General features: G+C 40.4%; 1 protein-coding gene across 1 annotated transcript; it reads left to right on the top strand.

Moving 5' to 3' along the window:
• The first annotated feature begins 3,132 nt into the window (after nucleotides 1–3,132).
• Nucleotides 3,133–6,352, top strand: LOC112170432. The gene is made up of 4 exons (XM_024307726.2): nucleotides 3,133–3,247; nucleotides 3,311–3,382; nucleotides 5,393–5,794; nucleotides 6,045–6,352. The coding sequence occupies exons 1-4, from the start codon at nucleotides 3,133–3,135 to the stop codon at nucleotides 6,350–6,352; spliced, it is 897 nt and encodes a 298-aa protein (XP_024163494.2).
• The last annotated feature ends 9,556 nt before the right edge of the window (nucleotides 6,353–15,908 follow it).

Consider the following 15,908-nt stretch of genomic DNA (forward strand, 5'->3'; position numbering starts at 1 on the left):
ATATAAATCGTAGATTGTAGATCATTTCATTCTTTTAATTGGCACTGGAAAATAAAATATTACTACATGGCAAAGTTATAGGCTTTGTTATTGTAGACATAAGCAGTATTGAAACATTAATCCATTCTCAAATTAATTTTCTTCATGAGGATTTTTTGAATGGTGAAAAAAAAATTGATCCAACGATTTATGCAAATTATTGTATTATAGAGAACAACAAATATGGAGAGGTACAATTATATATATTGAAGAGGGGCAAAATAGGAAGTTTAGGGAGAAAAGTATATAAAAAATTAAATAGGAGTGTGTATTTCTCATATCTCTAGTTTTTCACATACATGATACCGCTTTGTAAAATTAAAAGAAATAACTCAATATAAGGGAGAACAAATAGTAACATAAACAAATTTTTTAAAAAGAAGTTGATGTTAACCTAAGTGGTCCTTATTATATGCCCAACTAACCATGTAGTCTCCAAAATACTAGGACGGTCTTTAGTTTAGGGTTTGTAAATTCCTCTTTGTCCGGCGGCGCTCATGATCGACGTCAGTCTGCCTCGTCGTTAATGGGTTGCTGCTGGACCGGTGTTTGATCACTCTATGTCTGGCAGTCTCGTGGAAGATGGTTCTGGCTTAAGGTTTTGGCTAAGGGGTTTTGACAATGAGCACCAGACGAAGTCTTATATAGGCGTCTTGGGCGGCTGTACAATGCGGGTCGAGCATCGTTGAGGCACCTCCATGTTCTGCGATGTTGTGGAGCTGGACGGTGGTTTCGGAGTGTTGGATCGGACTGGTTTCGGAGTGGCTCAGTCGGACTTCGACCGGGGTTGAGGCAGCGAGGTCGGGCATTACGTTGCGTTGCAGCGGCAAGGTCTGGCGTTGGGTGGCAGCGGCGAGGGTTGGCATCTATTTTGCGCCGGCGGGGTCTGGCGTCAGGTTGCGGCGGTCGACCAATGAGGCTGAAGATGGACTGTGGGCTTAAGTCAAGCCATTCTTTGTTGGGCCTGAGTTGGGTTTCTTTCTTGGGGCTGTTAGGCTGGGTTGTTTTGACCTAGGCCTTTTTATGTTTTTAGTCTTCTAAATTCAATAATTTCCTAGTCTCTTAGGGAGCTATGCACTTTGTGCACACTCTATGTACCTCTAGCGCCTCTGGAGTAGTACCAAAGGAGGATTCACGCTACTGTTGAGTCACAAATTACTTATGCAATTGTGCCCCATAATTATGAAAATTGATTTGTCTTCCATGCTATTTTACCCTTTTTAATCCATTTCCTTTTATTTGTAGGAAACCTTGCATTGAGAATAAAATGACTATTTGAGGCTTGAAATGTGGAGATTTGAAGATAGGGGAAGAAGATACGGAGATTGGAAGAAAATTGCAAATCGACTTTTCCGGTGACTTTTCCGGCAAGGCACCACTCATGGAGGGTCTTTTCTCCAGCAAAGGAGGACCATGGTGGTGAGAATATCCCATCACTTGGAATTCAAATATCTCCCTACATCTTGTCCTTTTATCACCTTGCCAATTTGGGACCATTTGGGGGACAATGGTGTAAGAGCATCTCTTGCACACTTAGGGACCAAAGATGACACACCTAGCTGATCAAAAAGAGGCCAAAGACCAATTATTCAGAATTCTTGACTCCATTCAATCATCTTCATCCTATCCAAGATCCATTTTCTCTCTAGAGAAGACACCACCATTTCCACCTCTAAAACCTCCATTTCCACCACTACAACCTCCATTTCCTCCACCACTCAACACCACAACTCATCTTAGAGATCCCAAATTTCACTATTCTCACCAATATCAAGAGCTTGGAGCAAGGAGAAGGAGGTGACTACCACCACATCATGTTCTTGGAGACCCATCTCCACCACCTCTTCCGACATCATCAATAGCCACCCTTTACTCCCTATCTCTTTATGTATTTGATGTTTAATAGAATGTTGAAGCTTGTGTATCTAGCTATGTGTGAGTAGTGAACTAGTTGGGGCTAGGGTTGAAAGCTTTAGCCAAACTTGCTTGGATTGATGCTTTTGTTTATAAATTGATGCAAATTCATGTTGTCATTCTCACATGCTAAGTCAATAGTTGAATGCATTACTTAGACCTAATCAATTTGAGTTATGTGTTTGCCATGACATGAAGTTTTTCCTAGAGATTGATTACCTTTAGGCAAAAAAGGGAGCATGAAAGCACGCCATGTGTGCATGTGAGGGTAGTGAGCTAAAATCACCTAGAGATAGGATTGGTTTGCTTGCTTGATTACTTAAACTCTAAGCTTTATGCATTTAGGGGCAAAGGATTGAGACCTATCCGGTAATTGAATTTGTCTCTAGGTAGTTAGCTCTAGACTTATCCAGTTAGAGTTAATAAAATGAAAGGGGTTTAAGCCTTAGTAGTCCTATCCGGATGCTAAGAGGGTAGTTGGACAATTAGCTTTGCATCATTCATATTCAATTACTTTAATGCTTGCAAGGGAGGCAAAAGGTGAAACCCGATGCCCTAACTCCCATCCATTTGATAACAACTTGTTTTGTTTAGCTTAGTTTATATTACTTGCTTTCATTGTTTCAATTTGAATAGAAACTAATCTCAAAATCAAAATCAAATCTCTACACACCATCTTGCACATACTTACCATGAACTTTGGTTCACTTGTGAGCCTTTGTTTGTGATTATACATTTGCATATTCTTCTAGTTTTTCCTTAGGTTTTCCCTAGCTAGGGAAGGATTTACCAATCCTCGTGGGTTCGACATCCTTACTTAATCCCCTATTCTATAACTTGTACCTCTTGCACTTGAGGGTGGCTTTAATGCTAACAGCTACCTATATGTATTTAAAGGTATAATGGATATGTCTATTTCTATGTATCACTGTGGGTACTACCACTATTTTATTGTCTGTCTATGCCCTTAAATGACAGCGGAAGGATATGTAATCGCCTATTCTAGCTTGTGATGATTATTAATGACAGTCATTGATTGATTGATTCAAAAAAAAAAAGAAGTTGTCCTTATTATTACAATACATATTTGTATGAAAAAAATGAGTTGAATCTCCATATATCATTAAACTAATTGAAAAGAAGACGTACCAAAAAAATGTGAGAATAGGTTTGGCAGGAATGACAAGTCATTTGCTTGAGTGGAACCCCCACCTAAGTTCGAGCTCCAACATTCACAAGTCCCTCATTGGTAGCTTGTTGAGTACTGAGGTCCTACCGGATCCATATGACGCTGGTGAAAGTGTCAGCTTCTAGAGAATCTGGGTCATCATGAGACCTGATCATTGAGTGCCTGCAGGCTTTCAAGGTGGAAAACCTTGGGTAACAGGGTCTGATTGCACTGACGTGATAATTGGTGCTAGACCCGAATGTTAGTTGGGTTCCTGTAGGCTACAAGTGGTTCATAATGTTCCTGGACTGGTAGGATGCCTCCCCCCAATCCAAATACCTTCATAAAAAAAAATTATAAAAAAAAAATGTTGAATAGGAAATAGAGATCAAATAGGAAAATAAGTTGTCCACTCTCAACCCTACTAATGAGAGTATCCATACCACCATATATGGACCATAAAGTTGGCTAAACCCCGTTTATTGTTGTTGTTATTATTCTTTTTAAAAAAAGGTCTACGGGGTGAACCTGCTCTTTCATCTCGTTTGTGAGTAATAAAGTTTTTTCTTACATTTATATAATTCGTTATAAATTTTATAAAGCACCATTTAAAAATTATATTTGCAATGTTCAGTAAATTCGTAGATATACCTTTTAGTTCATCAAAGTACATAAAATAAAAGAACAACTAATTACAATGATCTTAATATATTATTTTAAACTCATTCGCTTGTTTGATAATTTAATGACAAGACAATATTCGATTTGACTAATCCTTGAAGAGAAGTTCTTTAATGGGTGAGTTATAAAATGAGGGTCGTCTAAGGTACCTTGATGTATGCCATACCCTTATTTTTTTTTAATAAATTATAGTGGAAACCTATTGAACCTGTTAATAGGTTACCACCCACTTAAATGTTGACATGTGTCATTTTAAAAATAAAATTTACTATATTGACAACACATTCTTTCTTGATATGTAATATTGTTCAGAAACATGTAACAAATATTGTCAAAATAATAAATTACACCTAGTAGAACTAAAATTATGATTTATGACCACAGTTATTGTGGTTATTGTAATTGAGTGGTCAAAGATGTAAATATGATAGTTAGACAACTTTTATCAAATGGAGAACATTGATTATCAAATGGAGAATCTCCTTACAATATTGAGTACTTACATATCTTTTGGTCTAATATTAATTTTATCATGTTCACAACATAAATGTTGTCGGAATTGTAAAATATGGTTGATAATCTTGTAAATGATGTAGTTTTTGAAGTAATTACTACAAATAGAACAAAAGTTACCGCTTTTACAGCAATTGTTATGGGTTCTGGTAAAATGTGTAGTCATTGTAATAATCATTTCACTAATGATAAAAACATAAAAATTTACCACTGTGACAACAAATTTGTTTTTGTTGTCACACTTGTTAAATTGTCCATAAACTAATACATTAGTTTAGGTAGAGTAATTACTATAAATTAAACAAATATTACCGTTTTTACATCAATTGCCGTGAATTGTGGTAAAATGCATGGTCATTGAAGTAATCATTTTATTAATGATAAAAATATAAAGATTTACCACTCTGACAACAAATTAGATGACACACTTGTTAAATTTTCCATAAACTAGTATGTAAGTTGTATGTGAAGTAATTACTACAATAGAGTAAAGATTATCGTTTTTACATCAGTTGTTGTATTTGTGGTAAATTACGTCGATTGAAAGCAATTACAACTTCGACGATGAAAATTACACAATATATTACTTAAATTATGCAAGGGAGAACTTCATTACACTAATGAGGACATACGTGCTTTTAATCAAAATATAATGGTCTACCTAGCTATATGATAACACAAATGTTACCACATTTATAAATTAGTTCAAAAAGCAGTAATAACAAGTTGTATCTTGTACGTGATGTACGTGAAGTAGTAACTACATGTAAAACAAAGATTATCTATTTTTACATTAATTGTTGTGGTTGTCGTAAAATGCATGTAAAAAGAATTATATTTGGTTAAGGAAACTACTAATGCTATAATTAATTAGTAGTAAAAACTATTTAACTAATACTAATTCCGTGAGCCTAGGTTAGAACGCTTTTGTTTTTAATAAGGCAAAAAATATAAGGGGAGTGAAATTTGCACCCCCAATATTACAATCTGCACCCCCTTCTTAATTTTTTAATATTTTCTGATGCCCTCTTATATTTGTTTCCCATATTACCCTTCTTCTTCAACCATTTTCTTCAGTCTCTCTCTCTCTCTCGTTGTCATCGAATCCCAAATCCCCAACTGCTGCATTCAGTGCCCGGAAGCCTCCTCCACGACTGACCCATCATCAAGGATGGCAAGCTCTACCTCATCTCAGCTCACGAACAGCTCTTGAAAAGCCGACCGGGGCTTTAGCTCTCTCTGTCTCCCAAAACCACAGAACTCGCCGAGTTGACTCGGACCCCAAAACCGGCCTCCGACTCGGTCCTCCCGAAGCCATGCAAGTGCTCTCCAACACTCGCAGGCTCTCCAGAGTCCTCAAATCTCCAATCTTCATCTTCTCCGAACGACTCCTCGCTCCCGACGCGCCCCTCGCCGAAGCTCCACGCGCTCGTCTCCAATGGCGGAAGCTCCTCACCACTCTCTCTCCCCAACCCTCTGGTAATCTCACCATTGCTGCTCAGATTCTTAGGTTTTCTTCTGGTGTCTCTATTTTGCAAGTGTAATTTATCAAAGTTGCAATCTCAGAAATTGTTTTACAGTGCAAATTACACACTAGGCTAAGAAATTGAGGCTTTGTTTGATGTTCTGAGGTTTCTGGAAATTGAGAATTGAATAGTTGTTATGAACTTACTGATTCTATACGATTCGAATGAGCCATTTCGTAACAATAGGATGCTGAATTTTTTAGGCATTACTCGAGGTTGTTGTCTTTCGCCGACGGAGCAACACTCGATGATGATTTCGCTTACAGAACGAAAAGAAAACCACTCGATTGACTCCACCCGGGTCCGTCGATTACAGTCCGGCCGTTCCTCTCTCGGCGAGTTCGTCGCCGTCGCTTCTTACGACTCTCATCCCTGGGACGGCGAGTTTCACCAGCTCAATACTGACATCGTCTTCTTCCGAGCTTCACAACCCGGAAAGCGTGTGGTGGTCTGTGAGCGCGGCGGGTTGTCCACCTGGTCCGGCGACTCCGTCATCTACTTTCATCGCTAAGACGACGACGGCTGGTGAACCATTTTCTGAATTGATTTCCCCCAAGATTTCGAGTCCTCCGCATACCCGTTGACTCCCCCCCCGGGTCACTCCATCGGGTCTCCACTGCTTCACTCCGGCCGCCATGCACGACGGAAAAAGAATAATCGTCGCCACTCGCCGCCGCAACACGAAGTTCCGACACGTGGAGGTCTTCGACGTCGACACGAAGATGTTCCATCCGGTCACCTCGACGCTGAACCCGGATTTCCACCATTTCAACCCATTCGTTTCTCCGGACTCCTAGTTCCTCGGGTACCACCGATTCCGCGGCGAGTCGACTCAGTGGGGCGGCGAGTCGATATTCCTCACCTGGTCAACCCGTTTGATTGAGTTTTGATGGATGGGTGTTTTGATTAGAGAAGAAGGGTAACGAGAGAGAGAGAGAGAGAGAGAGAGAGAGAGAGAGAGAGAGAGAGAGAGAGAGAGAGAGAGAGAGAGAGAGAGAGAGAGACTTTGTCTCTCAGTGTTTTGATGGTATTGAAAATGATTTGGGATTCGATGACAACGAGAGAGAGAGAGAGAGAGAGACTGAAGAAAAATGGTTGGAGAAGAAGGGTAATATGGGAAACAAATATAAGAGAGCATCAGAAAATATTAAAAAATTAAGAAGGGGGTGCAGATTGTAATATTGGGGGTGCAAATTTCACTCCCCAAAATATAATTGTCAATTGTGTAATGGTCAATTGATAATCAAGCATTAATCAAACAATAATTGGTTAATGATAAAATTAATTAGTAATAAATACTATTTAACTAATATTAATTGGCTGAGGGCTAAACAGGTTACCAAATTTTAAATATTTTTGACCATTAGATATATTTTACTAATCTAGTGATCCAAAATATTTAACAAAATGGGTGTATGACAAACACCCGGGTACTTAAGAAAATTTCTTATAAAATGAAAGGACTATATGATGCATGAAATTTTGACCGGTTGCACTGTATCGATTTCATGCATGATTGATCTTTAAACTACATTGCAAGGTGACCCAGTATGTTTAGATGCCAGTAGCGAACGTCAATTCCTCGCCAATATCACTGGATGAAACCCTTAGATCATAGATGAACAAATCCGGCTCTAGCAATTGACCGAAGCAATTTGCTCAGATACCTTCTAACTCTAACTAACCAAACTAACAGAGTTCTAACTGAGAATGAACGGCTAGATAAAATTTAGATAACTAAGTGATATAGATTTGTCAGGAAAATTTCACTGACGGTGGACGGCCCCTATATCAATCTACTTTGATCTGTGCTGGCCCCAGTTTCTTTTAATAAGCATGAATTAAATTTACTAAACAGAGCTATTAGCAGAAAAAATGTACTTAAGCTGGAGTCTAGAGCTCATTGGGTCGGGTAGGACCTCAATGGCTGGGATAAGCCACATCATGTAGGGAGACACGTTACAAATTCTAGCTATACTACTTCATCTTCTTCATGTAGAAGCCAGGTCTAGGATAGCAAAGTGGTACCATCGTGGCATGATTGTGAGCACCTAACTACTCAAAATAATGTAGGCAATGTCGGTTTCCTTGGTATAGATGGGGAAAATTATCAGCGCGAAGCCTTTTCTTTCCCACCCATTAAATCCTCTGCATCCGAGTTCTCTGTATGTACTATGTAGCCAGTGACCCAGTCAATAGGTGGGGTTTTGGGAGCAGGACCGCAAACATGCGGGGTGGACGGGTTACGAGCGGGTTTTAATGGGTTGCTGTTTAAACAGGTGCAAGTGTTCAACCCGTTAAGATAACAGGTTGTAACAGGTCAATTCAATGGATCCGCGGTGTACTCATTAGAGCTCATTATCTCAATTCATTCTTTAGTTACTCACTTACTCATATGCATATGAATCATACAAATTATTAGTCAAATTCGACTATTTGATTAGTACCATGTTCGTTCTAATTTTATCTAATGGACTACATTTTCAATAACAAAATAATTATAGATTTTGTTGATTTTTTGTAGACACAATTCTTGCATATGAGTCTAGAATATCAACGGTTGAAATCGTTGTATTAGGTCGTATAGTAGTGAAAATTAGAAAAAATCCTTAAATTTCTAAAGTACAGAGGTCCTCTCTAGAATAAGTCTCTTTAAAGTTGGAATTTGAGGATGTTCATCCTCTAATTTGAAAAAAAAAATTTATATATATGTATAGACACACACACAAGTGCATAGCTACACATGGGCTACAGTGGGCTCTCACCCCAAATTTTGAAAAAAAAATTAATTTATAACTGTTTAAGGATATCTCTATTTGTGTTTAATCCAAACTCTAGGTTACTTGACCTAGTGTTAATAGGGTTCAATTAGAAGAATCTAGAGATTCTCTTTCCTTGTATGATTCTATCTCTATGCATTGTAATCCTCTATATAAAGAGGCCCCTATTATCAATGAGAATACACAGCGATTATCTCTCAATTTCTAATTCCCTAAAACACGTTATCAGCACGAAGCCCTAACCCTGAAACAAATAGTCAAACCCTGATTCAAGAAGCTAAAAACCTTAAATCCGAATACAAAACCTTGAAGCCTTTTCTGCCTCCACCTCACACCTTGAAGAACTCGATCCCAGGAGTCCAGAACCGGCGACCCCACCCCAAGAACCGGCCGGAAATCCACCGAACCGTCCACCGGAAGCTCCATACAACCCACAGTAAATATTTCACCGGTTCACCACCTTCTGGACTTCCAATTGCTACCAAATTTTTCCAGCAGTAGCATATCAAACCCAGAAATCCAGAACCGGAAGAAATTCCATGAAAACCGACCCAAAAGTGTGTGAACCGGCCAATTGAAAATTCTGCAGAAAATCGGCAGAAAAGAGAAGAAAAGAAGGAAAAAAGAAAAAGGAGGGGAGAGACTGCAGCCCATCCACCGAGCCCAAAAGCTTTCAGCCCAGAAGAAGAAAGTACCCAAGCCCAGAAGCCCGATGACGCCAGCACAGCAGCCCACTGACGTCAGCCCAGCAGAACCTGACACGTCATCATCCACGTAGGCAGCCGACCCAGCGCCACGTCAGCTCCAGACCAGCGCCACGTCAGCCCCGGACCAGCGCCACGTCAACCCCGGACCAGCGCCACGTCAGCACAGGTCAACGCCAGTTGACCGTTTCCGGTTAACTTTCCAGCAACTATTCTGGCCGCCGCCGGCGACTTTTTCCGGCCAAATTTTCCGGCGACCTATTTCGAGGTATTTTTTTATTAAACGTTCCCGTTTAGAGAATTTATGATCGACCACTTGCATCATTGTTTCGATCTAATCAAATCCCTCTTGGAATCGAATTTCTTGGAAGCGACTACGCTCGGAAATTCCTAATTTCTTGGAAGCAACTACGCTCACAAAATTTTATATGTTTTTGTGGTAGCTTTTTCCGCTCCAAAACTAACCCTTTTCTTGTTTTCTTTCAGGATGAGTAACCTGAACAAATTGGACTTTGCTCCATTGGGAACAACTGGCTCTGAATATCACAGGTGGGTTCGTGATATCCGCCAGCATCTCAAGGCCGATGGAATCTTGAATACGATTCTCGAGCCTAGCCAAGACATGCTAACTATTGAGCAAGCTCAAGCTTTGGAAGCAAATAGAGCAGCCTTAGAGGCAAATAAGGCGAAAGCCATCATCCTAATGACTCGTCATATGGATGATTCGCTCCAGTACGAGTGTATGAATGAAGAAGACCCCAAAAGGTTGTGGGTCTCACTCGATGATAGATTTGGCAACTTCCGTGACTCCCTGCTTCCTGACCTAGAAGTGAGATGACATAGCCTCCGCTTCTGTGATTTCAAGTCAGTTCTGACTACAACTCGGAAGCACTTCGCATTAAATCCTTAATGGAATTCTGTGGTAAAGAGATCACACGTGCGATGTTGATTGAGAAGACTCCCTCTACCTTCCCCGTCTCTGCATTGATGGTTACTAAGAACTATCTAATTGATGTTAATGCAAGACGGATCACAAGGTTTCATGAGCTCATTAGAGCTATGAATGTTGCTGAAAAGCATGACAATATTCTTGTGAAGAACTATAATTCGAGATCCGTGGAAACAGAGCATATTTCGGAATCCAATTATAGTCGCACCTCTAAGAGAGGGCGCCAAGAGTGAAACCCTAATCTTAGGGATACTTCTAGACATTCTGGTCCATATAATCGCTCTACTTGGGAAGGTAATCGCCAAAATAGGCGAACACGGAACCAAAGAGGTCAACGTGGAAAGAGAGAGGGAGGCAACGCCTCTGGCCATGTTGGTGGCGCCACCAACACTAAGAGCCATCCAAATGACGCTTTCAAAGCGCCTCAATCAATGGAGTTTGAGCAAAGAGATGTATGTTCTCGATGTGGAGTGTCTGATCATTGGGCACACATTTGTAGAGCTCGTGAAGAAATTGTCACCGCCTACAAAGCCTATTGTGAAGCAAGAGAAGCTCACTATGTGGAACAAGAAGATCAAGAAGATGATCTAGAATGAAGGGTTGAAGACTACAAATCTGGCTGGGATCGATAGATCGCTAATTCTGTTTAAGTCTTTATTTTTCCAAGAGATGTAATAGACAATTGCCATATACTTTGTAGTAAATGCCATTGGATTAGATTCCCCTAATGGTTAAGAGACAATGATGTACTCCGTTGGCTTATGAATAAAATTTCGAGTTCTTTTCATTATGACTCAATTTTGATTCTGAGCATATTACTTTGTGACTACGATGGCCAGGCCATCAATATTAATTCGAGGACATGGAATAGCCCAAGTTCTCATTGCCAAATGGCACCTTGATTATTGTCACAGAAACTCTTTACGCTCTTAGGGCAAATTGCCCTATGAATAGCCAACAGATTCCATACGAAAACGCATGTAGAGAACGGAGATGAGTTCCTTTGCAATACCTCTAACGATTGCGAGCAAAGACGCATCTTAGAGAAGTTTATGTGTCTCTCTAGTGGACTCTATGTCACTATTCGAGCTATTAAATCCAATAAAGCTATGAGAGAAGATCTATTGGATTTAGACACATATTGGCTTTGTCACGACAGGATAGATCATCCTAGTCATGACATGATGATCCGTCTACTAAAGACTTCACACGGACATCCATCCTTTTGAGCAAACAAAGCAAGAATCTGATGACGCCATAAAAGGCGCCAACCATGAGCATAACGCCATGGTTGTTCCTCCTAGTGGCCATGACGCCATACATGCTAATTTCCATGGCTCCAACGCCATGATGGGAGATGTAGTCACACATTTTGCTTCTAATAGCGCTACAGACTCTCAGGCCCAACCAAAATCCTCATTGGTTGCTTCCAAGGCCTCTCGCTCATTTTGCAAAGCCAGTTCCTTCGGGAAATTAGGACTGAGACCGTCCTACGCAAAGGATATGAAAATACTCATTCTGTTCTTACATCTAATCCATAGGGATTCTATAGACTGATTCAACCAACCTGCGGACGTTTAAATATCTCATGATGTTGGTTGACACGTAAACACGCTGGTCACGTGTTGTGCCATTATCCACTTGTCATGCTACTTATGCTACACTCCTAGCACATATCATATGACAACGGGCTCACTCCCCGAATCATCATATTCAGTCAATTGGATTTGACTATGCTAGTGAGTTTACATCGAAGACTCTCGATGGTTATTGCATTGGGACTGATGTTGGACATCATATTCCCATGTCCACACCCAAATGGTCTTGCGGAAACAACTACGATGGTAATCCGGACATTGGTAATGCGCATCAATCTCCTTATATCCGCTTGGGGTGCTGCAATATCGCATGTAGCTATGCTAATTCGTCTACGACCTACCGCCACACAATGTACCTATGCGTTACAGCTAGTGACTGGGTACAAGTATTTTGTACTTACGCATATTAGAGTGAGCCATTTATGTGCCTATTGCGCCGCCACAGCGCACTATGATAGGTCCTTATAGACGAATGGGCAACTCAGTTGGATTTGAGACTCCCACAATCGTCCGCCACTTAATGCCCTTGCAAGGCGATCTCCTTACCGCTAGACTTGAGGATGTCACTATGATGAAACAGTCTTCCCGTCGTTCGGGGGAGATAAGAACACAGATGTTCAACAGGAACTACAAGAATTGTCGTGGTCTGTCCCCACTATGTCTCATCTTGATCCCTATTAAAGTGACGAGATCACACAAATATGCTGCAAACATGCCTGCAAGGAAGGACGTCCCTACGAGAGGACGTAACGCCACCCTACACGGAGGTAGGCATGGCGCCAACGCCAAAGAGAGTGGCACTCTGGCGTTATAGGCCATGGCCCCAGCTATGATGCATGGGAGGCCCGTGGGTTCGAAGGATACATTGGCACAAACCAATCCTTGAATCATCGACACTCAAAATCCGTCTCATGAGAATCTTCCAGGTTATGGTTTTCGTTGGGGGACGCCTCAACGTCAAAACCTATTCCTGAGAATATAGAGCTCTATGAAACTTACACTAGTGTACATGAGACGTGAGATGAAAACTCCATCATAATTGATGATGTAGTTGCGCATTTCATTGGGCATGAGTTTATTGAGTCTAATGATATCGAACCACGCTCCGTTGATGGATGAATGAATGCCAACGTAGAGAAATTTGGCCTAAATGGAAAGATGCGATCCAGGTTAAGATGGATTCTCTAACGAAGAGGAAGGTTTTCTGAGCCAGTAATGCCAACACCTCCTGACATAAAACCTATTGACTAATGGGTCTTCGTTAGATTGCGTGATGAGAAAAAGAGATGGCAATCTCGCCTTATGGCGCAAGGCTTCTCACAAAACGCCCTGGAATCGACTACGATGAGACATATTCTCTTGTAATGGATGTCATTGCACTCCACTACCTTGTCAGTTTGGTAGTTTCCGAATAACTGAACATGCAGCTCACAAATGTGGTTACTACGTATCTCTATGGGGATCTAGATACGGAATATACATGAAGGTTCATAGTGAACTTCATTTACCCAAGTCAGGAGGCTCTAGACCACGGGGCGCGTTTACACTAAGATTGAAACGCTCACTAAAGTGACTACTTGATTGGGAAGGGATATGCCCACGCGTTTCTATAACAAGTTTCGGATTCTATCGCGGTTCATGTTGGACATGATCTTCATTAGAAGCCCTTAAAGAGTTAAGGGAAACCGCTGAACACTTGAAGTCCGAGTTTGAGATGAAGGATTTTGGGAGAACACGATTATGTCTCGGTTTGGAACTTGAGCACCGTGTTGATAGATGCTTAGGCATTTGACAAAGTCAAACCTTCAAGCACCCCCTTGATCGTTCGTAGTCCTGATCCTGAAAAGGATCCTCTTCATTCGAAGGATGATAATGAAGACGTGCTAGAGGCAGAAGTGCCTTGCTTGAGTACAATAGGCGCATTATTGTACTTAGCTAACTGCACAAGACCGGACATCTCGTTTACAATGAACTTGTTAACTAGATATAGCTCTGCGCCAACGCGACACCATTGGATTAGTGTAAAAAATATCTTTCGAGACTTGAGATGTATGATTGATATGGGCTTATTCTATCCCTACAAAGAGATGATGGATTCGGACCCGTCACACACCAGGTACGCTGCCAACACTGGCCTGCGTCCACCATCCCCATCCCAAAACGACATAAGTGTTTTGGAAGGTTTTGCTGATGTTGGGTATCTCTCTGACCCACACAAAGGTCATTCCCAATCCGGTCAAGTGTTCACCATGGGAAAAGACCGTGACATCTTGGAGGTCTACAGAATAGACCCTAGCCGCTATTTTTTCAAACAATGCAGAGATCATTGCTCTTCACGAAGTGGTTCGTGAATGTATATGGATTGGATCCATAATTACGCATGTTCGAACAATTGTGGTTTGAAGTCTACCACAGATGAGACTACGAGCATTTAGGATAATGCTACTTGTTTTGAACAAATGAGGCAAGGCTACATCAAAAGCGATAACACCAAGCATAATCAACAACAACAGACTCTCCTCGAGATCAAAGTGAACTAGGTTCAATATGAGGACAGTGAGGCAGACTTGTTTATTAAGTCATTGCCCAAATCCACGTTCGAGAAACATGTGGCAAGAATTGACTTGCGGAAATTATCTGAACTCTCATGACCGTAGTCATCAGGGGGAGGCGCAGACATCAGGGGGAGATGTCTACATGTTCACCTCGAAACGTGAAGGGTGTGTTGTGCTCTTTTTCCCCTTCGACCGAGGTTATTTTTGTCCCACTGGGTTTTTGTTACTCGGCAAGGTTTTTAACGAGGCAACGAGAGAAGCACCGTGTTTGGACAACACAAGGGGGAGTGTTTAAGGATATCTCTATTTGTGTTTAATCCAAACTCTAGGTTACTTGACCTAGTGTTAATAGGGTTCAATTAGAAGAATTTAGAGATTCTCTTTCCTTGTATGATTCTATCTCTATGCATTGTAATCCTCTATATAAAGAGGCCCCCTATTATCAATGAGAATACACAGCGATTATCTCTCAATTTCTGATTCCCTAAAACAATAACTTAATTTTAGTTTAAAAAATTAAATATTAAAAAGTACTCCGCTCCAAATTTCTAAACTTAGCCTATATGTTATTAAAATATTTTATTCAGCCCACCCCATTGTAATTCTATGAGTATATCACTTTTGCAAATTTTCAGTCAAATTGATGATCGTTTCGGTTTTCATAATCGTGATTTACTAAGTATGAACACGAACAGTTCAGATTGGACAAATTTTGTGTGTGTGTGTGTGTATTTATTATTTGTTTAGGGAGAATTTCACAAATGGTCACTCAACTATGACTTATTCGACACTTTGGTCACTCAACTATTACTCTGTCAATTACTTTAGTCACTTTGCTAAATCCTTTATTAAAATCTCAGTTAAATACACGATATTTTTGTTAGAATTTCACTTTAGTCACTTCTCCCAATCATTATAATTCAAACTTCACAATTTTCTATGATTGTTTGGATGAAATATTGGGGCAAAAAAAATAATAATAACAGAGTGACTAAAGTGATATATTAAAAATCGAGTGACCAAAATGTTGAACAGGTAACAGTTAAGTGACCATATGTGATATTCTATCATTTGTTTATGTGATATGGTACTCATTTGACACCAGCATCTGACTAGACTAACTTTATTTATCATCATTGAACAAGAGTTTGTTGAAATTTGGTTTCCAAGTGATTGCAATCAGAAGAAAATGGATTTCCATGTAACCACAATCTGGTCTCCAACACCCAACTCATCTCAAAATGGACTTTAACAATGGCGCAGCAAATAAGAAAACTAAGAGAGAGAAGACAGAGACGGCTAGAAAGACATAGCTTCTTATGGACGTGGCCAAAAAGTTTAATGCTGACGGATCAGATAACGGGAAGAAGATCAGAAGATGCGTGAGTGAAGAGTCTAATGGAACGTCTACTTACTTGAAATGAAAAAAGTCATGAATCAGAGACAACTAAAATGGAAGAAGTCATGGATCAGAGACAACT

Source organism: Rosa chinensis, chromosome 6, assembly GCF_002994745.2.
Source record: "Rosa chinensis cultivar Old Blush chromosome 6, RchiOBHm-V2, whole genome shotgun sequence".
Taxonomy (NCBI): domain Eukaryota; kingdom Viridiplantae; phylum Streptophyta; class Magnoliopsida; order Rosales; family Rosaceae; genus Rosa; species Rosa chinensis.